Genomic DNA, 25,053 nt, shown 5'->3' with positions numbered 1-25,053 from the left:
GGTCAGACTCAATGCTTGGGGCCCTGGCCACAGCCACTGCTGCCATGCGGTGAGCGAGTCCTGGGGTTTGGGCGGCCAGCATGCCAGTTGGTGCCGAGCTCCACCCGCTGCCTAGGCACGTCCATGAATGAAGCCACTGTGTGGTTTGGTGAGGAATCAATATGAGGGATTCCCCAAAACAGGGTCACTTTACTTGAAGGTAAGCAAGGGTACTGAGACATGGTGGTTTGGAGGAGAGAGGCCAGATGATCTGTACGGGTCAGATTGATACACCAGCCTACAAGTGAGACCTGTGCAGGACTTGTTACCAGTGAACAATGCTGACCACCACATGCCAGTCTATCTGAAAGCTAGAGCTGGGGGCCTGTCTAGCAGGGCTAGAACCTACTACTTGGCAGAACGTCGGAACAGGGGACGAATCACATTATACAGGGCCATGACACTAACCTGCATGCAAGAGAACCAGGTCTGGGAGTAGATTCTCTGGGGGATGTGTAGGCCCAAACCTGTGGAAATACAAGTCCCACCGGTTAGCTCAAAAGTTGGGGTGGTGATGGGCTGAACTAGGTGTGACCATGGAATTTGCCATCATTCATGGGTACAGGGACCAATAACAGTCCAGGCAGCAGCATCTGAATGTGCATTCTTTCTATTTTTTAAAAAGATTTATTTATGTGTTATTACAAAGTCAAATATACAGAGAGGAGAGACAGAGAGGAAGATCCTCCGTTCGATGAGTCACTCCCCCAGTGACCGCAACAGCCGATGCTATGCCGATCCAAAGCTGGGAACCAGGAACCTCTTCCAGGTCTCCCACACGGGTGCAGGGTCCCAAAGCCCTGGGCCGTCCTCAACTACCCTCCCAGGCCACAAGCAGGGAGCTGGATTGGAAGTGGAGCTGCCGGGACCAGAACCGGTGCCCATATGGGATCCCGGGGCGTTCAAGGCGAGGACTTTAGCCGCCAGTCCACGCTGCCAGGCCCTGACTGTGCATTCTAAAACAGGGTGTGTGGTGGGCTTGGCTGCAGTGTTCACCAGTTCATATAAGGTCAAGATGAAAGGGCAGACTATGCCGGGCACTGGCCTAACACCCACCAACTAGGCTGCAGCTCCCACTGGTTTGTGTGAGGGCTGAGTGTGTAGAAGACAGGATCAGGAAGGACTCCAACACTCTTTGATTCTTTTGGAAGACAGGGCTGGAGACAGAACTGACCCAGCAATTGCAACCACCAGCATCAGCATAAGCTGACTGGGACGACTGACTGTGTCAGACCCTGCACTGGCATTCACACACAAGAATCAGGTCTGGGATCACCGCAGACGATGTTTCTTTGGAGATCACTCCAACTAAGCTGCTGATCTCAGAGCCCCAACCATGAAGAGAAGTACAGGTTCCATAGTCTGACTGTGGAGTGCATGTGTCAGAGCAGAGCCTCCTCAGAGGCTCAAACGGAGCAGTGGACAGCATACCCAGGTGCACATGGAGGATATGGTAGTCCATCGGAACCTGTGGAGGACACCTGGTACCACGACAGAGGACGGATGATGGATGACAGAACAAATTGATCAACTATTGCAGCCAAGTGTTGGCAGTGGATTCTGGAGAAATTTCATCGTGCTTCGAATCCAGAGGTTGGCAGCAATTCAGAACTGTTGAACTATCAAAATCTCTTGAGCAGTGCCCTCGGAGCATGCCCCAGGTCAGGGACACTGGGATGGGTAGGAGGCTGGGTGGGGTTTCTCTCTATCCCCCCCTTGCCCAGATACAGAAAAAAAATGTGGGAAAAAATTTAGAAATCAAAAAAATTTCACAGGAAGTCATCTTATTTAAAACTTCATGAATTGTAAGACACTTTACACAAAATATACTTACCTTTTTTTTAAAAGGTTTATTTATTTTTATTGAAAGGCGAATACACAGAGAGGAGGAGAGACAGAGAGGAAGATCTTCCATCCAATGATTCACTCCTCAAGTGACTGCAATGGCTGGAGCTGAGCCAATCCAAAGCCAAGACCCAGGAGCTCTTCCGGGTCTCCCACATGGGTGCAGGATCCCAAGGCTTTGGGCTGTCCTCAACTGCTTTCCCATGCTACAAGCAGGGAGCTGGATGGAAATGGAGCCGCTGGGATACGAACTGACATTCATATGGGATCCCGGTGTGTGCAAGGCGATGACTTTAGCCACTAGGCTGTGGTGCCAGGCTAGTTGGACATACTCTGAGGTGCAACATGGAAAGAAGCCAGGTCCTAAATACCACATACAATAAAATTTGGTTTATATTAAATGTCCAGAAATGGCACATCTGTAGAAAAAATGGATTAGCCATTGCCAGTTGCAAGGAACAGGAACAGGGAGCAATTGTAGCCTGGGATAACAGATTTGATTGAGGTGATGAAAATGTTAGTTGTACAACTCAGTAACTATACTAGTCATTCTAGTTTATACTTTAAATGGCTGAGTTTTATGATATGTAAATTATACCTCCATTGAGGTAGTTGGAAATGTAAAAAAATAAATGAAAGAATACAGTTATTATAGGAAATAGGATAGAATATAGTTATTATAGGAAATGGGATCATTCTGCTAAATGTGCAACTTTTCATCCTATACCATATTTTCTTCTTTTAAAGTTTATTTTTATTGGAAAGGCAGATCAGATTTATGGAGAGGAGGAGGAGAGACAGAAAGATCTATCCGCTGGCTCACTCTTCAGATGGGAGCTAGGAGCTTCTTCCAGGTCTCCCATGCATCTGTGGGGTCCCAAAGCTTTGAGCCATTCTCTACTGCTCTCCCAGGTCATAAGCAGAGAGCTGGATGGGAAATGGAGCAGCCAGGACACAAACCAGCATCCATACGGGATCCCACTGCTTGCAAGGTGAGGATTTAACCACTGAGCCTTCATGCTGGCCTATAATATTAATTGTTGTTTGTGGATATATGCTTCAATACCTTACTGTTGTTTTAAATGCATTTTCCTTGTATCGGTATTTGACATAATTGGGCGTGATGACATGTTATATCATCCTAGATATATCATCACACTTTGATGTAAGGAGACACAGGTATGAGGATCTTCTCCTGGGACATAAGCCAGCTGATACCAGATTTGGGACTACTGGAAGTCTATATGTTAGGGATCAAGTTTCCTTGATTGGCGAGGACATCTGTGACACTGATCTAGATATCTGGTGACTGATGGATTTGCATAGATTTCAGGAATAAGATGCATTATTAGAATGGGAATGATTTCAGAGTTCTCTTTTGGACTAATAACTTTAGTTCAGATGTCCCCATCACACAAAAACCCCAGCGCTTGTTCAGTAGTGCTCTCATTCTGGCAGACGTGTCTGGAGTCTTGATTTCGGCATACCCGAGGCAAGGATGCTCTAGCAGGTAGGTGATTTGGGAGGAGCAGCACTGAGGTCATGGGAGAGGGAGATCTGGAATGAGCTACCATGGAGAGACAACAGTGTTCTCTCTGGGCAGTCCAGTAGGGGGAGCCACTGAGAATGAGCATGGGCACTGTTGCCCTGGGTTCTGGAACACGGACCGACAGGCTGAATCAACTCTCAGGGGCGTTTCTGAGAACATTCTGAATAGCATAGCAGATGCTGTATGGCACCTGCTGGCAGCGGAACATGTTGGGCTGTGTTAAAGCCCATCACAGCCAAGCTGGGACTGGAGGACTCCGGACTGCATCTGTGCCTGGCATCTGGCAAATGAGACTCTGACAAGCAGTCACGTAGCCACGCAGTAACACATCACTCCCAGCACTGTTTTCTATCAAGAGTTTTTATTAGTGAAACATCTCATTGCATTAGGAGGAGAAGTAAACAAGTCAATCACGTGAAATGAACCCAATTCATAGGCTACATGAAAAGCATTCTGATTAGTGTTCTCTTGAGAAGACACAGGCAATTTCCTGCAGGCACGATGCCCAGGGTCCCCCTAGGAGAATCCCCTTCTTTCAGACTCATACATCATGCGGTTTAAATGAAAACTCAGCCCCCTTTAAGTAAGAACCCCAATAGGGGTTAGTCATATAGCATTTGTTCCACTGGACCATTAGTGATCTTTCTAGAACACAAGGAAAGAAAGTGTGGTAGGGGAAGTCTAGAGCTGAAGGTGACAAAGCCCATGTCCCACCCTGTGCTCAATCCCCAACTGTCCCTGAGAGAAGTGTTAGGCTCTCTGCCTCAGTTTCTCTCTCGGTGGGGAGGGGGCCATGTACGTTCTGCAAAGGTGCCAATGCTGACCACTTGGGCTCTTTCCAGCGTAAGGGCTGCCAGAGAAGGCGCATGAGGAAGAGTTGATTATTTTCAACCTAAAACCAGTCTGATAACCTTCCTTCCTCTGAACCAAGCCATAATTTTGACTGTAATGTGTGGGTTTTGTCAGGCTTTCTGGAAGGAAAAAAAATCATTTTTTAAGCCAACTAACAAGTAAGAATCATGACCCAAATACACATGTGTGGGATTTGGTCTCATTGTGTACAGCATTAACTTTTGTCACATACTGCATTTAAACACGTCCTCTTTGTGTCTGATTATATCCTGATTGGCCTGAATCAGAGGATGCACTGGCTTATCAACTTTATTAGCGTGGGTAAGTAAAAGCACGAGGGAGTTAAGATAGGACAATCATCTTGTGAAATACAGATAAATTCTAAAAATATAGATGTGTAGCATTCCTGAAGATCAAAATTTAAACTTTTTTTTTCACATCTTACTGGCTTGGGGTACTAAAAATCCTACCTTGATTCATAGGGCAGTTAGTTGAGTTTCACAAATTGCTCCTTCCAGAATGGTAACATACCACACACTGTGTTAATGGAGACAAAGGAGAAATTGGGACGTGTAAACTAAATGGCTCTATTACCTCCAAAAAAAAAGAAGCGATGTAAAACAAGGCAATGATTTTGTTCTTTCTTTTGTTTTCACTGAAATCCAGTATTAAAAAAGCAAAACAAATAAAGAAAAATGTCATTAAATTCCATGAGCACTGTTTCGGGACATGATACTGGCTTCTCTAGGAAAAGCGAATGGAGAATTTGGATGATCTCAACACCCTGTGGTCGGCTTGCCTTCTAAATACTGTGACATTCCTGGCTCCCGCACCTCCAGCTTAGGTCACCCTGAAAAGTGGCTCCTTTTCTGGTCCCCTCTACGACCTTTGCACCCGGCTCTTCCCTTACAGCATCTTACAGCCTTGTCACTCTGTCAGTAAAATGATTGTCATGGGACGTGCAGGGTACGTTCTTCTCTACTCAGTGACAACGGGCCCCAAGGCACCGAAAGAAACTAAATCTGAAGACAGGATGGATTTGAAAAAAACTATTTCAAGAAGGCTAGCCCAGAAGAACTATCTCCTGGTTCAATCCGACTTGCAAGGCGGGGGGAGGGGTGGTTTAGTGGGGTTTAGTCTGTGGATGGATTTCCTCAACTCAAACTCTGCCACCAATCCTTCAGAAGTACTGAGTATTACCCAACAAAACTGTAGCTAACACAGCAGCACACTCAGCAAGGGTGACCTGGGGAAACATCAGTTACTGACTGCATTCTCCCAGGGGCATCTTTAACATCAAGACCAAGTGACTACCAGAAAAACAACTAACTATGCATAATCCTCACAGCTAGCAGTTAGTCCTACTCAACATAAAGCGTCTGTACTCACTATCTCCCACATTTCTTACACATGACTTAGGTACCTCGGCTCACACAAGTTCCAAAGCCTTACGAGTTCATCACATCACCTCCTGCCTCCCACCCCACCCGTCCCATCCCTGCCTGATTCCTACCCAGTACCTAGAAGACACACTGATTTTCCTGGAGGATTCATGAGCTCAGTAGGAGCATAAAATGAGACATGTAATATCTTGAGCAGAAATCAGATGCATTAGAATGGTGCATTGGATGAGGTTCCTAATTTACCCTGGGTTCCAAACTCCTATGTACTTATCTTCTTGGGACTGACATGGAGGAATACAACACAAAACAGTACATATGGGTTTTGAGTACGATGTTTGGTAAATGAAGCATACCGAGAAAGGTTAGGCCAAGTAGCGTCAACAAAAGTGGTGCAGAGACATTAAATTCACAGCATTCTGGAGCTACTAGCACCCAGCAATGAAAACAAAATAAAACAAAAAACAAAACCCCAAACCCTACAGGGACTAATGAGATACCTGCTAGATGCATGAGAAAACAACTTCCAGGCGTATGATTTTAAAAAACACAGTGGCCAGCCTTGCCCGCCTGTCCATCCTTCAGCCTCTGGCCAGGACGCACTCAACACGTGCCTGCCTTCCCTCCTTCCCCAGGCCACAGCCCGTGGCACCATGGAGGCTGTGCCCAGCTCAAGTCAGGGTCAGGACCAAGCACAGTGCCTTCTTGGAGCTCCACAAGGGACAAGTTCACTTAGGTTCGGATCAGAGGTGCTCTTTCATCTGCCGTCCCCTGAGAAAAAGAAGCAACAGCACAGGGAATTAGGCCAACGCTCCCTCTCCATCCGGGTGTGAAAAACTGGGGCAGGGATGGAGCAGGGGAAGATGGAAGAAGAGCCTGACAGAAGGAAGTTCAGCATGCATCCTTCCCCTCCCCTCCCTTTCCTTCTCCTCTCCTCCCCGTTTTTTCTCCTTTCTTCTCCCAGCTGCTGTTCTTTAAGATTCAGACCTAACCTCCCAGCTCCCATGCCCTTGCAGTGCCTATCTATGGTGGCCCAGGTGACAACATCTGTTACCCCTCCCTGGCCTGAAACATACTAAGAAGTGGTATCCCAGAGGTGGCAGATGCATCCAGCGTGATTCATGAAGATGGCTAATGGTAGGTGAGGCAAGTCATACCTTCATGCTTTCCACGGTGCCCAGCAGTAACACAACCATGAGCTCACCATCCCCCCTCCTTCATCCCCGGGCAGAACCTGCAGCACCCACCCTCACGGCCAGCCGCAGCCCTTCCACGCAGCACAGTGGACGCACACAGAACGGAAAGGCTCCTTCGGCCAGGACTCACCTCATCCATGGCCCCCTGTCCTCTGCAGGCCAACCAGGTGAAGACCAAACCAAAGAGTACACCCAGGGCCATGATGATGTAGGGGATGTTGGTGACGATCAGGGTGGTGTTAATCACAGACTTGAGCCGACTGGCGGACTCCTTGTCAATCACAGCACTCTGGAGGGGCAAGAAGACAGGATTCCTGGGAGACTGTACTGCGGGATGGGATGGCTTCTGCTACTCCATTCTGTCCAATCATCAGCTATATTCTAACTACGCCCTTCTGGGGCAGAAGCAGATACACTGAAAATCCACTTCTAAGCTAGAATAACCAGAGGGAGTTACTCTAGTTTATTCATTATTAATACCTTCTCTATTTTCCCCCAAAATACTGGTTTCTTTTCACATAGGTTGGGAAAAGGGTGGCAGGGAGGGGAAGAACTCAGAAATACTGATTTAGCAGCTTTTGCTCCGCATCATTCAAGTGCAACTCATCCTGCAGGCCTGCTGCAGATCCCTCTAAGCTTAACCTCTCTGCCCTGCCTTTCCTGTTAATCTCCTGCTGACTCTGAGGTTCTTGGAAGCAAGGTGCCATCTTAGCCACCTCACTGCTACGATTAGCACCCAGCACCGACCACTTTCATTAATCAAAGTGAATGAATGAAACACACAAAAACCAGTATGTTGGCAGGGAGCTGGCCTGCTAGTTAGGATGCCTGTATCTCACGTTGGAGTGCCTGGGTTCAAGTCCCAGCTCTACTTGTGATTCAGCTTTCTTCTTAAGCAGACACTGGGAGGGAGCCAGGTGATGGGTCATGTACTTGGGTCATCCATATGGTCAGCCCAGAATGAGTTCCTGCTCCCTGGCTTCAGCCTGGTCCAACCCTGGCCATTGCAGGCATTTGAAGAGTGGACCAGAGTAGGAAATCTGTCTCCATCTCTCAAATAACTGCTTAAAAATGGTATATGGAGGGCCCAGCATAATAACCTAGTGGCAAAGTCCTCACCTTACAGGTGCTGGGATCCCAAATGGGTGTCAGTTTGTGTCCTAGCTGATCCAGTTCCCATCCAGCTCCCTGCCTGTGGCCTGGGAAAGCAGTCAAGGATGGTCTAAATCCTTGACACTGTGCACCTGCATGGGAGATGTAGAAGAAGTTCCTGGCTTCAAATCAGCTCAGCTCTAGTTGTTGCAACCACTTGGGGAGTTAACCATTAAATGGAAGATCTTTTTCTCCATCTTGCTTTCTCTCTGTAAACCTACCTTTCTTTCTAACAAAAATAACCCCTCCCCCCAAAAAAAGTATTTTTAAAAAGATTAATTTATCCACTTGCTCAATGGCTCCATTAGCCAATGGAACCATTGAGCTGGCATTCCCCTCCCCCAAAAAGGGCAAAAGGCAAGCAATTTCCAGTCTCCAGGTTCTAATGTTTCGCTTTTCCTCCTTCCTTCCTTCCTTTCTTCCTTCTTTTCTCTTTCCCTCTCTTTCTTTCCTTTTTAAAGATTTATGTCTATTGGAAAGGCAGATTATAGAGAGACATAAAGATCTTCCATCCACTGGTTCACTCCCCAAGTAACTGCAACAGCAGGAGCTGAGCTGATCTGAAATCAGGAGCCAGAAACTTCTTCTAGGTCTCCCACGTGGGTGCAGGGTCCCAAGGCTTTGGGTCATCCTTGACTGCTTTCCCAGGCCACAGACAGTGAGCTGAATGGGAAGTGGAGCATCTTGGACACGAAACACCACCCATATGGGATCATGGTGTGTGCAAGGTGAGGACTTAGCTGCTGAGCCATCGTGATGGGTCCCTAATGCTTTGTTTTTCTAGAGAAAAATCCCTGTATCCTACATGGGTGGGGGGGCGGCACGGGGTTCACTCATTTCCTGATCCCAGCTCCTAATCCTACCTTTCTGCTAATGTAGACTCAGGGAAGCTCAAGTAGACCGGTCCCTGCCATCTACATGGGAGACTTGGACTGAGTTCCCGGCTCCCAGTTCTGCCCCAGCCCATTCCCACCTATTGTGGACATTTAGGGAGTCAACTAGCCAATAGAAATGCTTGCATGCTGTCTCTTTCTCTCTGCCTTTTTAAAAAATATTATAATTTTATTTCAATGGCAGATCTTCTGTCTGCTGGTTGATTCCCCAAAATTCCTACAACAGTCACGAATGGGCCAGGCTGAAGCCAGGAGCCCAGAATTCACACCAGGTTTCCCATGGTTGGGGACAGAGACTCAAATACTTGAGCCATCATCAGTTTTCTCCCAGATTATGCATGAATAAAAATTGAGGATTGAAACCAGGATTCTGGATATAGGATATGGGTGTCCCACACAGCAACTCAACCTTTATGCCAAATGCTCACTCCTGTCTCTTAAATGAGTATATAAAACACATGAAAAAAAAATTTAAATCACCATCTCCCTCTTAAAAAAAAAAAAGCATAGCTTAAATTAGAAAGAGCTACCAGAGCAGACATCAAACACAGTGGAGGTTTTCCAAGCTGGGGTGACTCACCTCATTGATATACATCACTGGGAATACCATGGTTCTGATGTTTCCTGTTTCCCTAGGAAGACAAAGGGGGGAATTATTTCACAGGTATCCTTGTCCTGGCACACTCCCCCAGCCGACCGCTGTGTAGGAAAACTCCAGCACCCAACTCTGCTGGCTGATCTGCAACTGACTGCAGACTTCTCCATTGCCTTTGCAAGTACATGTAAGCCAGAAGTCAATGGCCTGGCAGTGCTACGTGTTACACATTTATCATGCGGTGTTTTCAACAAAACAGAAGATACTGAGAGAGCAAATTTTCCCCAGAAGCATCCCAGGAAAGGTTACTGCCAACAAGGCTGAATTCCTCAGAATGTTCTGGAAGTAGACAATTTATGAGCTGCCTTCACAAGAGCCAGCTTGAAGGGAGGTCCTCCCATGTGCCAGCCCAGCCCTCAGAGTTTTGGGGACATGACCATATTCAACCCTCCCTGCAGTCACCTACAATAAGTACTAATGTCCCAGGCTCACAGATGACAAAGTTACAGCTCACAGAGGCTAGCTGATATGCCCAAGGTCACCGTGAGAAAGTAATGGAGCCAGAATTGTTATTCTAATTCCAGGATGCCAACCTGTAATTGATTAAATTATACACTGATTCTTCAGAAAGTGGAATTAAAAAAAAAGTTTAAGGGTAGGCAGTTAAGACATCACCTGAGACCCCCAAGATTCCAGATCAGAGCACCAGGTTTGGAGTCCTGGCTCCGCTCCAGTTCAGCCCCTTGCTGATGTGTGCCCGGGCAGGCAGCAGGTGAATGAGCATCAAATGAGAGCTGTCTTTCCCTCCCTCAGCCTCTTACATACATTTTCAAGGGACTTTTTAACAATGCATTATTATTACAAAGGTAAGTTTTTTTTTTTCTTGGAGCCAAAAAAAAAAATGTTGACATGCAGGCAAGTTTTTCCATTATATGTGTTTCTCGTGAATGTTTTAAAGGTCTCCTGTACTGTCTGAGGAAGTGGCAAAAGGGATTCTTGTAAATCATGCTAGTTAGGATTAAATATGGCCATTTTCATGGGTAAAGCAGACCACTCATCACTGACTGGAAGATAATTTGAGGAGATTCTATACAGGATTCCATCCTGGGTGTTTTTTTTTTTTCCTCCAATCAATATCGCACTTTCTAAAAAAGCCCCTTGGACAAGTGGGAGCAGGATCCTCTACTTAGGAATAGTAATTAAGAAGAGGTCTAGGGACACAGTGGAGGAAGACAGGCTGGACTCCAGAGCCCATTTTAATCGCCCACATGAGAGCTTGCTGCTGGCGCCATGGGGATGCCGTGACCAGAGTCCTCGTGAGGGGACTGCCCAGAGGCAGCTACAGAGCCCCACGATCCTTATCTGCAAAGTTGAGGCAGGGCAACCTTGCAAGTTAATGCATGCAAAATGTATACAGCAATGTTGGGCCTGTGGCAAGCACTTAAGCATGCTTGATGAACCACAGCAAGGACATTCAAAGATCAAGGCCACCAAGAAAATGCTGCCCCTGTCCTGTCCCCTAAGTACAGTGGGGGTCAAACTCAAGTAAGCATTACACATCTCTCCTGACCCATCAACCTCATGGGAGAGTCAACCTCGCAGACCACCCCTACCTCTGTAGAAAGAAGTGGAACTTACGGGAAGTCATCCAGTTTCTTGACATAAACGTTGATCTGGAATCTCTTGGCTGCTTTTAGGATAATTCCAGTCAACTGCAAACCAGATGTGAAAAGGAAATGTTAGGACTGATAAAACTGCCAACCTGACTTTTTCTCCCAGGGCACCGGGTCTGTGTGGTTGTGATAAACAGGCAGACTGTGACCACGTCTGAAGGACAGAGTGGGACAGGGGAGGGAAGATGATCAGAATGGAAGAACTATGGCTGGGCAGGATGGACCAAGCCTCCTCCAACATTCACATGGAAGCCCCGTAAGATGCAGATTCGGATTTGGGTTGTGACAAGCTCCTAGGAGCCTGTCACTTTGAGTAGCAAAGTCCTTGAGGACTCAAGCAGAAATGGGGATCCCATAGATCCCCTGTTGGGGCTACATCTCCAGGCAGCTGTCAGAGGGTCAGGAGGAGGAGTGTGGTCCCTGCCAGGAAATGCTGCCATGTCCAGCCACCCTCTCCACCCAAGAGCAGCTCCACCCTTGCCCTGGAGGGTAGGGGGCCTGGGTATATGCCCTGATGACCAGCGCCACTTGCACTCCGGCTGGTGAAAGGGCGTCGACCGATGGCGAAGAGGGAAAGGCAGAAAGCCACAGATAGCCTCACTGACCAAAGGATGGGATCCCTGTTTTCTCGGATAAAGGGATGTGGCTAAGAGAGGATTGCTCCTAAAACACTGTGCCAAAAAGATACTCGTGCCCTTCTTTCTCATTCCTTGGTGTATTCAAAGTCTCAGGAATGAAGGTTTCTGGGCTCAGTCTGTACAGTGAGCTGAAGCGATAGCCATGTCCCATCAGGATGGTTGTAGCTTTTCTCCTCTGGAGTACAGAACTAAAGCGGATGCATCTCATCTATTTAAAACTGGTGGGGTCAAAGGTGCCTGTAGGGAAGTTTGCCCAAAGTGACAGAAGTTGATCTACATGTCATATTTACTTGTTCACATGGAAATGTAAATACTGCCCAGTGGGGAGATGGCAGAGGGCTAGCTTGCACCATGTACCCCGATGGCAGCTACGCATGCGGGGACAGGGTTGGCCATGCGGATCTGACCAAGCTCCGGTGTCTCTGGGACTGGCTTCCCGTGGCCGCATTTGTGTGGTTAAAGCTGCTTTGCTGTATTTCTACTGCACTGGATCTGCAGGACCCAGGGAGGCACCTCTGTTTGCAGTGAGCCGTTTCCTCCATGTGAACACGTCTACACAAGCAGACTGTGTTTCTGAAGGGGGCTCAGCACTGCATGAGTGAGAGCAGGGGGAGGGGCAGGCACTCACAGGGTTGACGTCCACGAAGGTCTCGTGCTCCTCCTTGTTGGGATGCATGCCATCTATGGCAGAAACAAACTTCTCATCTGCCAGGTAAAAGTGCGGGAAGGACATGATGATGGGTGCACCTGTGTTTTAAGAAAAATAGAGATGGATGGATGGTGTTCTTTAAATTCAACATGAACATGCACTTCCTGACCACACTCCTGGCTCCTACAGGGAAATAAAACAAAGAGGTAGACATGAAGAAATGGGGTGATGATGGTATGTTGGTTTAACTGGCTAATCCTCCATCTCCAAGCGCTGGGATCCCATGTGACTACCAGTTCGTGTCCCAGCTGCTCCACTTCCCATCAGCTCCCTGCTTCAGGTCTGGGAAGGCAGTCGAGGATGGCCCAAAGCCTTGGGATCCTGCACCCGTGTGGGAGACCCCGAGGAAGTTCCTGGCTCCTGGCTTTGGATCGGCTCAGCTTTGGTTGTTGTGGCCATTTGGGGAGTGAACCAGCAGACAGAGATCTTTCTGTCTATCTTTCTCTCTATAGATCTGCATTTCCAATAAAAATAAATATAATCTTAGAAAAAAAAGAAAGAAAGGAAAGGAGAGAGGGGAAAGAGGGAGGCTAAAATGCCATCCTGTGTCTCCAAGTTCTGAACTGATGCTTTATTTTCTGGTGGTTCATTTGTCCCTGTGTCACTGAATCCTGCATTATATACTAGTCCTGACCAAATCACTTACTCTTCAACATGTACTGAACCTAGGAAGAGTGCTCTGTGGAAGGGTGCCCATGGTCCGCTGCAGTTTTAACTATGATGCCCCCTTTGCATTGAACGAGGCTCACTGAAGGAACAGACTGGACCAGGGATAGGACATCAAACTGTCAGACTGGAGAGGCAGAATCTGAGTCACCTGGGGTCGGCCAGCACCCCTCGAAGCCCTCACCCCAACTATACTCCTCTCAGCGAAGATGCCATATTCTGTCTTTTGCTTGTTTCTATGTGATTTTACATTGTTTTAGCAGAGTGGGCGTGCTCTCCTTGAACAGTTGCTGCTCAGCCGTGTCCTGTGCCCAGCCTGCAGCCAAATGGCCCACATGAAGAGTTTGGTTTTATTCTTCTTTTGCCAATTCATTGTAAGAACCAACTAGAGAAGCAGGGTATTAAAGAAAATCCATTCTACGCCTGGCTATGCAAAAGAAAAGAGGGACCCAACAACCACTGCCCAAGAGAAATTTTTGGAGAAGGGAGTCTGTTGGAAAACAATTTCAATTGCTCCCATACCCACCAGCCCATAGCCAAAGGGCATGCATCATTCATTACAGACAGGTGCATTCCAAGCTTTGGTTGCCACAGTTAGAAAGACAGGCCAAGGAATGCCCACAGTGGGGGAGAATCACTATGGGTAATCCTGAAGCTCCCAAAAAGGCTGTGCCCCTGAAAGGTACACGCAGGGATACTGGCAGTGTTGCTCCGACAGGAAGCAACCATGCCTTGCCCCACATTTAGAACAAATGCACTTGGCTTCTCCATCCCCGGGGATCTGTGTCCAGACAGGTGAGGTGCCCAGGTTCATCTGGCCGCACGACTCAGAATGTGAATGCAGTGGATGTCTCAAACACATGAAGAGAACACCACCACACAGCAGGTGCACAGTCAACCCTACGGATGTTGCGGTAAAGCCTTCTAAAGCTACCACATGGTGCTCTCCAATCCCAGCACATCTCTCTCCTCTCTCTCTCCTCTCTCTCTCTCTCTCTTTCACACACACACACACACACACACACACACACACACACGACCACCATTTTTTTCGTCTCTGGAGGGAATGTTACTGGATGGCTACGTTATAACACATTTACTCTAGCAGATCCTCCCTCATGATGCCTACCAACCTGGCAGACAGCGAGCAATCTCCGTTGAGCCCTGATCCTTCTGCCCCTCTTCTGCTCCCAGAGCACTTACCATTCTTGCATACGCTGACATTCAGCACTCCGGAGCCCAGGCAGTTGCCTTCAGGGAGACAGAAGCCGGCATTGGCTGAGTTGTTGGCCAGTATTTCCTTAGGCACCCTGAACCGTAGGGCGGGCACTCCCTGAACACTCTCATAGCCGCTGAAAGTCACATACACGGACCTGTAAGGGCATCAGGAGACGCAGTGAGCTCCAGCTCTGGGCAGCAGAGTGAGCCCTGAAATGGGGAGCTGGCGGTTCAGCAAGTACATGTGAGAGAGGGGTATAAGGGAAGAGCTCACTCAAGGTGGCTGAAGAGACAGCCACCAGGTTAAAGGTCAAATGAGGGCAGAATGAGGAAGGGGAACTGATTGACCTTAGAATGAAGACCCATTAAAAAAAAAAAAAAGATTGAGATAGAAAGTCCTCCACGCCTCCAGGGGTGCCCTCAGTGTGGGCACCAGAACAAGGGCAGGGAAGCAAGGGTAAGACATGAGCAAAACAAAGGTAGGAAGGGCACAGGAGCGCTTGGCCTGTTGCAGCCCTGTGCCATACTCAGCAGAGGTTTCATTACAATACTCAGTGTGGGCACCAGAACAAGGGCAGGGAAGCAAGGGTAAGACATGAGCAAAACAAAGGTAGGAAGGGCACAGGAGCGCTTGGCCTGTTGCAGCCCTGTGCCATACTCAGCAGAGGTTTCATTACAATACTTAGTGGCCATATGCCAGCAAAGACGTTTCAGCGGCCAACAGCCCGCAGGTGCGACACTGGTCCCCTGAAATCATGCTTTCCACTGCTCCGTCTAAGGCACTGAGGAGGCCCAGCTCTGACTCATGCATTCCCTGGTCAGACCATGGAACCTGCAATTTCCACCATAGTTGGAGTCCTAAGTCCAGCAATTCAGTTGGGCAGATTCCCCACAAAAACTTCATCTGAGGAGCCCATAGCTGATTTTTGTGTGTGCATGCCAATACAGGGTCTGGCACAGTCCTTTGCACACTGGTGGTTACAATAGCTGGATCAGTTCTGTTTCCAATCCTGTTTTCTTTGCAAACCACTGTCAGTCCAGCCCAATCCTGCCCACTGCACATTTGGCCCTCACACAAACCAGTGAGAGCTGCAGCCTAGCCAGAGCAACCCGCAATAACCCCCACCAGTCTTGCCCCCCCACCCTGGTTCCTGTGCTTGCCAGTATGTACAGCAGACTGGTCCAGTCCGTCCCACATCCCGTTCAACTCTCATACATGTCAATAGGCTTTGAGGCCTAGTTCAACCCAACAAGCTCCACTATCCAGCCCTCACACCTGCGGACAGGTACTACTCTCTGTCTAGTTATGCCTATCCCAGTCCTGGTTCTCATGCTTGCTAGTTGGAGTGGCAACCCAAGAGGGAGGCGCCCACTATTTCCCTAACAGGCTCACTCTCACTCCTGGACCTTTTAACATCCAGGTGGTTCTGCAGAATTGGTCCCCATGCCAGCTATGCCGGCTGATGCTGCGGTAAAACCCAACCAACCTTCACCCACTCTGGTTTATGCGTGCCCCAGTAGGAACAATCAACCCAGCCTGGCTTTTCCTTGGTCTAGCTCATATGCAGGCTTGCAGGTATTGTATCCCCGCCTGTCCTGGTCTGCCCTGATCCCAGCCCTCAAGCTCACTAGTGGGAGTGGTGGTCCAGCAGGGTAGTCCCATGTAGTCCCCCTGCCAGGTTCGCCCCCTCTCCCCCGGGGTTCCCCCGGGTGCTGGTTGGGCGCTGCAGCTCAGTTTGTCTAGGCCCAGCCCAACCCCAATTCTAGCTCATGCTGGTGGGGGTTACAGCCTAGCCCAGCCCAGCCAGTCCCCAGTCCTGGCCCTCATGTGAACCGGCTTGTGCTGTGGCCCGACCCAGCCCAACCCATACTCCATTCTGATGCTGATTTAACAGTGGGTGATGTGAACTGGCCTGGCCTGGCCTGGTTCACCCCTGACCTGTGCCAAATGTATGATGTTTACCTATCCTGGTCTGGGCTGCCTCCTTTCTTGGTTCTTGCTCTGTAGGGACTGTATCCTGACAGAGGAGTTCCCCAAGCTCCTCTCTCAGAACCTCTCCCAATGCCAGATCTCGTGCACACTAGTGGGTTCATGGGCCAGCCCCTGTCCTGGCAGGAACAGTAGCCTTTCCTGACTAGCCCTCATCTGTTCCAGTTCTTACTGTTGGGTGCTACAGCCCAGCCAAGTCTGGCCCACACCCAGACACAGCTCACAGGTGGCTCAGTAGGGGCAGACACCTAGCCCAGCCCATCCTACACCTACCCTGGTTCTCATGAGCACCAGTGAGATGGCATACTGCAATATGGCCCAGTCTGGTGCATCCCAGATCCAATCCATACTTGTGCCAATGGACACTGCAGCCATGTTCTGATCAGATGGTAGCCCCCACTCTGGCCCTCGTACTCACCAGTGCGAACCACAACCCAGCCAGGGTGTCCCCTTAGCTCCCTAACCAGGCATGTTCCCAGTCACAGATCTTCTGTGTGCCAGTGGTTGCTCTGACCCAGCTTGGCATAGTCCCTCACCTGTCTTGGCCTTTACCTTTGGATGCTGCAGCCTGGCATGACCTGGCCTGCCCTCAGTCCCAACTCTTGCCAGTGGGTGCTGGCACCTGGCCCTACTCAGTCTGCTCCCGTCCCTGGCTCATACAAATCAGCAGATGTGACAGCTTAGCCCAGGCTGCACTCCAGCCTGGCTTCTGAACTCTGACATTTTCTTAATAAAATGTTTTACTCAAACAGGAAGATAAAAAAAATACTTTAGGGACCAGTGTGTGGCAGCACAGGTTAGAGCCACTGCATGTGACTTTGGCATCCTATATGGGTGCTGGTTCAAGTTCCAGCTGCTCTACTTCTGATCCATCTCCCTGCCAACGTGCCCGGGGAAAGTGACAGAGGATGGCCCAAGTGTTTGGGCCCCTGTGATGCAGCTGCCTGTCAGACATTTCAAGACAGACATAAAACAGAGGGCCTCTTGTGTGCGTGCAAGAGCCGTGCACAGACCTGGAGTCGTGGAAGGTGTGACCCCAGTGTTTGATGTTTTGTTGTCCCTTGGAATGCTGTCTGATCCTTCACTCCCTACAGTAGATCTGCCTGTGGACCTTGTGCTTGGAACTGTTATGGGCTATTCTAACCTTGTGAGAACCCAGCTCCTCTACACTCACATGCTTGTTCCCTCCACTTGCACTATGCTTTTGTAAAAGTACACAACCCTTTGTATACTTTCTTTGTCTCAGTGGGTCATCCTGTGAGATGATGGCTGTCCCGCTGCCATAATAAAAAACTCAGTGCTGCATGACCTCGTGTCCATTTCTTAATCCCCAACACCCTTGCCACCCTCGTGGGAGACCTGGATGAAGTTTTGGCTATTCGGGGAGTGAACTAGTAGATGGAAGACACCCGTCTCTCCCTCCCTCTATCCCTCCCTCTCTCCCTCCCTCTCTCCCTCCCTCTCTCTCTAATTCTGCCTTTCAAATAAATATATCAACCTTAAAAAAAGAAAAAAATTAATAATACCTTTATACCCACCAAATTAAAAATATGTGACAGAGCCAACCAACACAATCCTTATGACGCTCCAGTTCCGTTCCCTCTCTCTGTCCTGAGGAAAGAGAGGGCTCTCCTGGTGGCGCAGGCCTTCATGTGTCCCTGCATAGGTGCCACATGGTACTCTGTTCTCTTTTAAAGCAGCACACAGCCAGCGTACCCTTCTCTCTTTCTGTAACTCGCTTCTTAATTCACCGTTACATACTTTCTATTACATTAAGGAACACAGCTGTAGCTCTTTGGCTGATAAATGCTAGATGCTCTGTTAACATATGATTACCCTACAATTTATTTACACTCTCCCCTGTATAGGCACTTAGATTGCTTCCAGGACATCACTATGACGGCACCGTTTCTGTGTCAGGTGCCCCTGTGTGCACACGTGCCCTACAGAATCGCGACTTTACCACTCTCTGGCTGTCCTACCAGTGCCACACGTCACAGCTTGTCTGGGTTGCACTCCCCACACTCAGAAACATGCTCTCCACCCCCCACCAGCAACAAATATGTTAAAACCGACTGGGCCGCTGGCTGGAGAGCAGCGGGACATCCCCTGTGCGAGTTGGGAGGACTCACTCTGCAGGGCACAGACAGCAGGGGCAGAGAGGCAGGGCGAAGTGAAGCACCAGGAGGGATGAACAGACAGAGCAACATAGAGAGGAGGGAGATGGGGACGGTGGGGGGTGTCCAGGGATGTTTCTGGTGTGGCTGTCAGGACAGCAGGTGCACCTCGATGCAGGAGAAACAGCAAGACGGAAGGGCGAGGCTGCTGAGGACTGCCCCATTCCTGCCCCGGAGGTGGGGCTGTGGAGGAGGCCTGCAGTAGGGGTGGCTGGGTGGACTGCTCACATGGCTTCTGCCAACTGGACTGAGCAAGCACAGATAAGTCAACAGGAAGGTAACAGCTCAGAAATCCCTCTAAATGGGCAACAGATAACCCCTGTGTCACTTGTTCATCTTCCATGGATCTCGGACCAGGTCTCAGCCTTCGGGCTGGGTGGTGCCTGTCGCCTACAATAAGTGCAGGTCCCTAACAACTGATCGCAGTAGCCCAAATGAGTGATATTCCTCACCTTATTTTCTAGGCAGGGAAAGTGAGACACAGGGTGCTTTAGTAACTTGCCTGTGGCCACACAGCTATGAAGGGTGGAGCTGCGATGATACAGTGCAGGTGGGTTCACTAGCCATGGACCACTAACATCCCTTGAAGGCACTTCAGATGCCCGGGGGAAACAGTTAAAAGAAAACTTTATCCTGGTGCAGATGTAACATCCATGCACCTCGGGGTCTTCAAAGAATTCATGGAAAACACATAGGACATAGAATACAGGCATAGATTTCAAAACTTTTTTGTAGCAGAGCAAACATCTTTCAATTATGTTTATTTTATTTTTGATGTTTCCATAGGTGACATCAACTGCATTTTCTAGGAACTTTATGAAATGCTCTTGTCTGGTAGCTTGATGCAGCCATTAACATTATTCACAGCTAGGCATCAATATCTACAAATAATATTTAAGAGAATAATATTGTCTACAAAAGATTATTCCTCAGGCTCTGGGTGGTTTACAGTCTACCTGATTTCTTAAGAAAAAAAAAAGTCCTTACCTGCAAAAATCTGATGGGAAGACATACAGGAGTTCGTCGCTGCTGATCAGTGGGTGGAAAGAATCTCCGTCCGTACCATTGATCATGTTGCACTCAGCCGTGGCCCACCAGTCCAGCGCCCTGATTGGACGCCCAGGAGAGAAAAAAGGTAAAGCTCTGTCTGCGCTGTGCCTTTGCCAGGCTTCACTGGCTGTCTGCAGCATCTTTTTATTTTTTTAGGTTTAGTTATTTTTATTTGAAAATCAGAGTTACAGACAAGATTTTTCCATCTGCTGGTTCATTCCCCAAATGGCCACAACGGCCAGAGCTGGGCCAGTCTGAAGCCAGGAGCCAGGAGCTTCGTCTGTTTCTCCCCTATAGATGCAAGGGCCCAAGGACTTGAGCCATCCTCTGGCTGCTTTCCAGGCTCATGAGTAGGAAGCTGGACTGGAAGTAGCATCTTATTCACACGCAGACACAAGAGTGCCTCGAGAGGAGAAAAAGCAGGCCCTGCCACAGAGGCAGCTGGGTTCCAATTGGAGCAGCCTGACACAGGGAGGGGCCAGTATTTGTAGCGGGGTTTTGGCTGTTCAGCATCAGTTGTCCTTCCTCCACTTGTATCCGTGAGCTCCCTTCCTCGCACGCACTGCGAACTGAAACAGCCTGGGGACAGACAGACTCCCCAGATGTCCTCAGACAACATCATCCAGGGCCGGGACAGAGGATGGCAACTCCGGCCAGGCCTCTCACGTGCGCGGCGGGAATTCAGGCAGTGGAGTCACCACCCTGGCCTCTGAGGCTGCACTTAGCGGGAAGCTGGGGTCAGGGGTCGCAGCCAGGACCCGAACCAGGTACCCTGGTTGTACCCTGATGTGGGATGCGTGCATTTTGACTGCTGGATCGAATGCCCAGCCCGGGTTTTACCTCTGCTAATGACATTAATTGGAGCTTTGCAGGGTGTCATCCCCCAGAAATTCTCTAAGGACAAATTCAGGTGTATTTCTCCTTCAGATAAAAACACACCAGCTGTCCCAAAGCACAGGATTTCAGCAGAGGACACCCTCTCCCCACATCCCTCAAGTTCAGACAAGAGTACTGTGCAGTGGTGCTACACATTGTACCCATTGTACCATGAGTGAAACGTTCCACTGCCCGCAGGCCATGCCTGGCCATCGCAAATGTACAATAGTTAAGACTGAACCTAGAGGCTGGCGCTATGGCATATCAGGCTAATCCTCTGCTTGTAGTGCTGACATCCCATACAGGCACTGGATCTGGACACAGCTCCTCCTTTTCTGATCTAGTTCCCTGTTTATAGTGTGCTGGGGTCCGTGCAGTAGGTGTGGATGACAGTAAGGTGTGAAGAGAACAGCTCCCCTGCTTGGCAGGGCCCGGGGGAGCTTCCGGCTCTTTGGCAGGGCCTGGCGAATTTCTCTCTGACCACCTTGATGCAGTTTCACCCCCTTTCGCACGGACACTCAAGCACCCCGCTAAGAATTTTGTAATCTATTGAGGCATTGTTTGCCCCTGTGAGATGGCTTTTGCAACCAACATGAGCTTGAGAGTTAATGTTATTGATAATGTCTTGGTGAGCGGGCCTTTAACTGTGCACAGGAGTACAATTAAGCCCATGCTGTTTCTAGACACCTTATTGTGTGCCTACCCATTGCCATGAAATCTGGCCCAGACATTTAGCATGCTTTCTGGGAAATGGCTTGATAAGAATTTTGCAAACTAGTGGAAGTAATGAGAGTATGGGCTGAAACTGCTATGACAAAAATATAGCTGCTGTGACCCTAAAGGCTATCCTGTTACTGTGACCCTAAAGGCTGAGCTTGCAGCCAACATATGTCAATGACCCCAAACCCCATAAACCAAGGCCCCAGACCTTTTAACCCATACATAATTCAAGATAGGGGCCTGGTTGTCACAGGTGGCGCCAAGGATAGAATCCAGACTTAAGGAGAGCAGGTGGGGGCTGGCAAGCCGAGATAAACAAGGAATGTGTAGTCTCCCTCATTCATCGCTCAAACTGTTGTAAATTTTCCCCCCTGAGGCTATGTCACATTGCCCCTAAAAGAAAACCTTATACTGCTTCTGTATAAATGAAGCAGACAGCTTTCTCGCATTGTCCACGATGATCTTGGAATTACAGTGGTTCGTTCTTCTTTCTACGCCTATTTCATGCACCCTTCTCGAGCTCCGAACTCGGAGGAGCTGGACTGTGGCAATAGTCCAGGAAAGCAGTGGAGTATGGCTCAAGTCCTTGGGTCCCTGCCCCCATGGGGGAATCCCAGAAGAAGCTCCTGGCTCACGGCTTCGGATCAGCCATTGTTGCCATTTAGAGAGTGAACCAGTAGTTAGAAGACCTTTCTCTCTGTGTCTCCTTCTAGCTGTATTGTAAAACATGCCTTTTAAATAAAAATACATAAATCTTTTTTTAAAAAGTTTAACTTAGGGCTCGGCGGCGTGGCCTAGTGGCTAAGGTCCTCGCCTTGATCCCATATGGCCGCTGGTTCTAGTCCCGGCAGCTCCACTTCCTCTCTGTCTCTCCTCCTCTCAGTATATCTGACTTTGTAATAAAAATAAAATAAATCTTAAAAAAAAAATAAGTAAATAAAAATAAAAAGTTTAACTTAGTATGTAACCACCAATCTGGTCTGTGACATTACAATTACAATGCTATTTATACATGTTCATCAAAAAATGAAGACCCACTCTTAGCTAAATCTGTAGACTTACGTCTTTCCATCCCATTCCACAATCTTTGTGAAGTTAAGGTAATTGTCTTCTCCGGTAAGGAACACATAGGGTCCGTCGTTAGTCCCATTTTTCTGAAAACAAGCAAATATGATCATTTTGCAGTGACGGTAGATGTGGCTGGGAAACTCGGCTGTTGGATCAAGTGCCTGTCTAGACGTGGCAGGAGGGCATTTCCCACGTGTGTCCACATTCAGACCACTTCCACTAACAAGATTCTTTCAGTGGGGCTTCGGCCAATCAGTTCAGAGCCTCAAAAACAAAACCTGAATTTTTTGTCAGGGGGAGGTAATAGTTTAGATTTTTCTTCTCCAAGAGGCAGGACAGAGTTAGAGAGCTGATGCTGCCCTGCCCATCAGCCAGCCAGGGAGAACAAGTGAGACGCCGGAAACTGAGGGCTGCACCAGGGTCAGGCCAGGCCAAAGCCAGGAGCCATGGGCTGCAGCCGGCTCAGACCAGGCCCAAGATTCTGGCTCGAGGAAGAAAAAAAAAAAAAGAAAAAAATGAAAGAAGGAAGAGGAAGGAAGGAAAGAAAGGAGGGAAGGAAGGAAAATGTAAAGAGAGTTGACGCATAGTGTGGCTGCCTCTTCCTACCACGGGTTGGGCGGAAAGCACACTTACCCCATAGAACAGGCCGAAATAGGGAGAGATGTCCGGTTGGAAAATATGGACGAGGGACAAGATCTCGTCTTTGTAGCCCCACAGCAACTCGTCCACCGTGTGCGTCATGAAGAGCTTCTGCTGGTAGGCCTTCAACATAGCCTCCACGATGTCCGTGAGGAGGCGGCCCTGGACCCATTCCATGACAGACTGGGGAGCAGACGCGGATGAGCGCATCAGGCTCTGCTCTTGAGCCCCCCTAACCCCACTCTCCTAGGACCCCCCTCAGCAAAGCCGCTGGAAGCGTAGGTGTGAATGTCAGGGTTACATGGGAGACCAACCAGCCGGCAAGCCCCTTGCCTACTGCAGATGTTGAACCTTGCTCAGAGTGGAAGGAAAGCCTCCTGTAAGTACACTGACAAGTTTGCACACAAGGTGGCGCCACATCCTTCTTGAGCAGGCGGGAAGCCAGGCCCTGGTTATAAACCCTACATGGCTAGGTGGTAGAGTCTAGCCCCACCTGGGATCTGTGGGCCTGGGATCCACCATTTGTGGAGCTGTAGCCTGAGGTGGTGCAGGGAGCCTCAGAAGAGGCTGGTGTGGGTGAAGAAGTTTCCTGGGTTGCAGGACAAAGGTGTGTGGGCAAGGCTGTCCGACATGGAGGCTGAGAAAGTCAGCTTCTGCATATTGGAAATTAATATGCCAGTGAGAAACCTGGACCAAGAGGCGGCATGCGAATTCTGCTTGTGAATCAAAACAAGGGGGCAAATCAGCATCTGAAATGACTATTAAAAAAAAACCAAAGAGCAAATCCCTAGGCATTTGGATTGAAAAAGTGCTACTCCTGAACACATGGGAAGAAACTGCAGGAACAAATCCCCAAATCTGCATCTTGCCATCATTGGAAGAGTCTTTAATGGACCAAAGAATGAAGGGTAAGACAAATTTTAAAGAAGAGAAAATGTTATCTTTCTTTTTACATATTTTAACATAACATTAGCTCTTTCATTAAGAACTATACCTGGTTTTCACTTAGATTTTTCTTCTAAAACCGCACAAGAATGACCCTAAAATGCCTACTTACCAAGACAGGAATATTTAACGTCCTGATTAAGTCAACGCTCGGGTCTCCAACTGATTGGTTGCGTTCAAAAACATAGGCTTTGTTGCTAACGGCAGAAATGGTTGTTCCATTCTCTCCAAACTGAATATTTGCTTTGTTTCTGATCTCCCTAAAGCAGAAAGGTACTATGTGAAAACACGCACCATCTCAAACATCAAGACTTGTTCTTTTCATTTTGCTTAGTATAAAAGTCATTTTGCAGTAAAATATTCCTGTGCAAACCTGTTATGGTTTGGTCCAGAAGTAGTTTAAAGGGTTTCAGGGCTGTGCACAAACTCCGTGTGAATATCAACTGGTTTACCACTGGCTTTTGATTTTTTTTTTTCCTTTTTTTCTTTTTTCTTGAGAGCCAGATAGTGTGAGAGATCTTTCACCTGCTGGTTCGCCCCCTAAATGCCAGCAACAGCTGGGGCCATATCACACGGAAGCCAGGAAGCGGGTACTCAACCCTGACCTCCCACGCGGCAGCCACTCACCGACTGGTCCTGCAAGGGTGCATGTTAAGCAGGAAGCTGAAGTGGGAGTGAGGCCGGGACATGAATGCAAGCACTAACATATGGGATGTGGGAATCTTCAATGCTTGGCAAGATGCTTGGCCTCACATTTTACTAACTACTTTTTTGGGAAAGATTTATTTATTTTAATTTGAAAGGCAGATTTACAGTGATCTAGAGAGACATAGAGGGAGAGAGAAAGAGAATTTTCCATCAACTGTTCAATTCCCGAATACCTGCAACAGCCACAGCTGAGCCAATCCAAAGCCAGAAGCCAGGAGCTTCTTCTGGGTCTCCTACGTGGGTACAGCTCTCAAGGCTTTGGGCCGTCCTTGACTGCTTTCGCAGGCCGCAAGCAGGGAGCTGGATGGGAAGTAGGGCCACCAGCATTAGAATCGGTGCCCATATGGAATCCTGGTGCATGCAAGGTGAGGACTTTAGCTGCTAGGCTACCACACCTGTTCTCTAAAATATACTTTTAAAACTGCCTACAGCACTTGTCCTAATGCCAGGCAGGT

The 25,053-nt window shown here is 48.6% G+C and overlaps 1 protein-coding gene across 1 annotated transcript in view; it reads right to left on the bottom strand.

The window, feature by feature from the left end:
• Positions 1-6,004: 6,004 nt before the first annotated feature.
• The window catches only part of SCARB2 (scavenger receptor class B member 2), a 42,281-nt gene continuing 23,232 nt past the window's right edge, over positions 6,005-25,053 (bottom strand). The window contains exons 3-12 of the mRNA XM_058667197.1: positions 24,003-24,150; positions 22,940-23,128; positions 22,301-22,392; positions 19,580-19,699; positions 14,411-14,580; positions 12,461-12,579; positions 11,160-11,233; positions 9,507-9,558; positions 7,012-7,170; positions 6,005-6,456 (exon numbers count right to left, since the gene is read on the bottom strand). Of these exons, the coding sequence (XP_058523180.1) occupies positions 6,418-6,456; positions 7,012-7,170; positions 9,507-9,558; positions 11,160-11,233; positions 12,461-12,579; positions 14,411-14,580; positions 19,580-19,699; positions 22,301-22,392; positions 22,940-23,128; positions 24,003-24,150 (1,162 nt within the window). The 3' untranslated portion in view covers positions 6,005-6,417. The remainder of the gene's footprint in view (positions 6,457-7,011; positions 7,171-9,506; positions 9,559-11,159; positions 11,234-12,460; positions 12,580-14,410; positions 14,581-19,579; positions 19,700-22,300; positions 22,393-22,939; positions 23,129-24,002; positions 24,151-25,053) is intronic.

This window comes from Ochotona princeps, chromosome 7, assembly GCF_030435755.1.
Source record: "Ochotona princeps isolate mOchPri1 chromosome 7, mOchPri1.hap1, whole genome shotgun sequence".
Classification (NCBI taxonomy): Eukaryota; Metazoa; Chordata; class Mammalia; order Lagomorpha; family Ochotonidae; genus Ochotona; species Ochotona princeps.
This window is presented reverse-complemented; position numbering and strand designations above follow the sequence as displayed.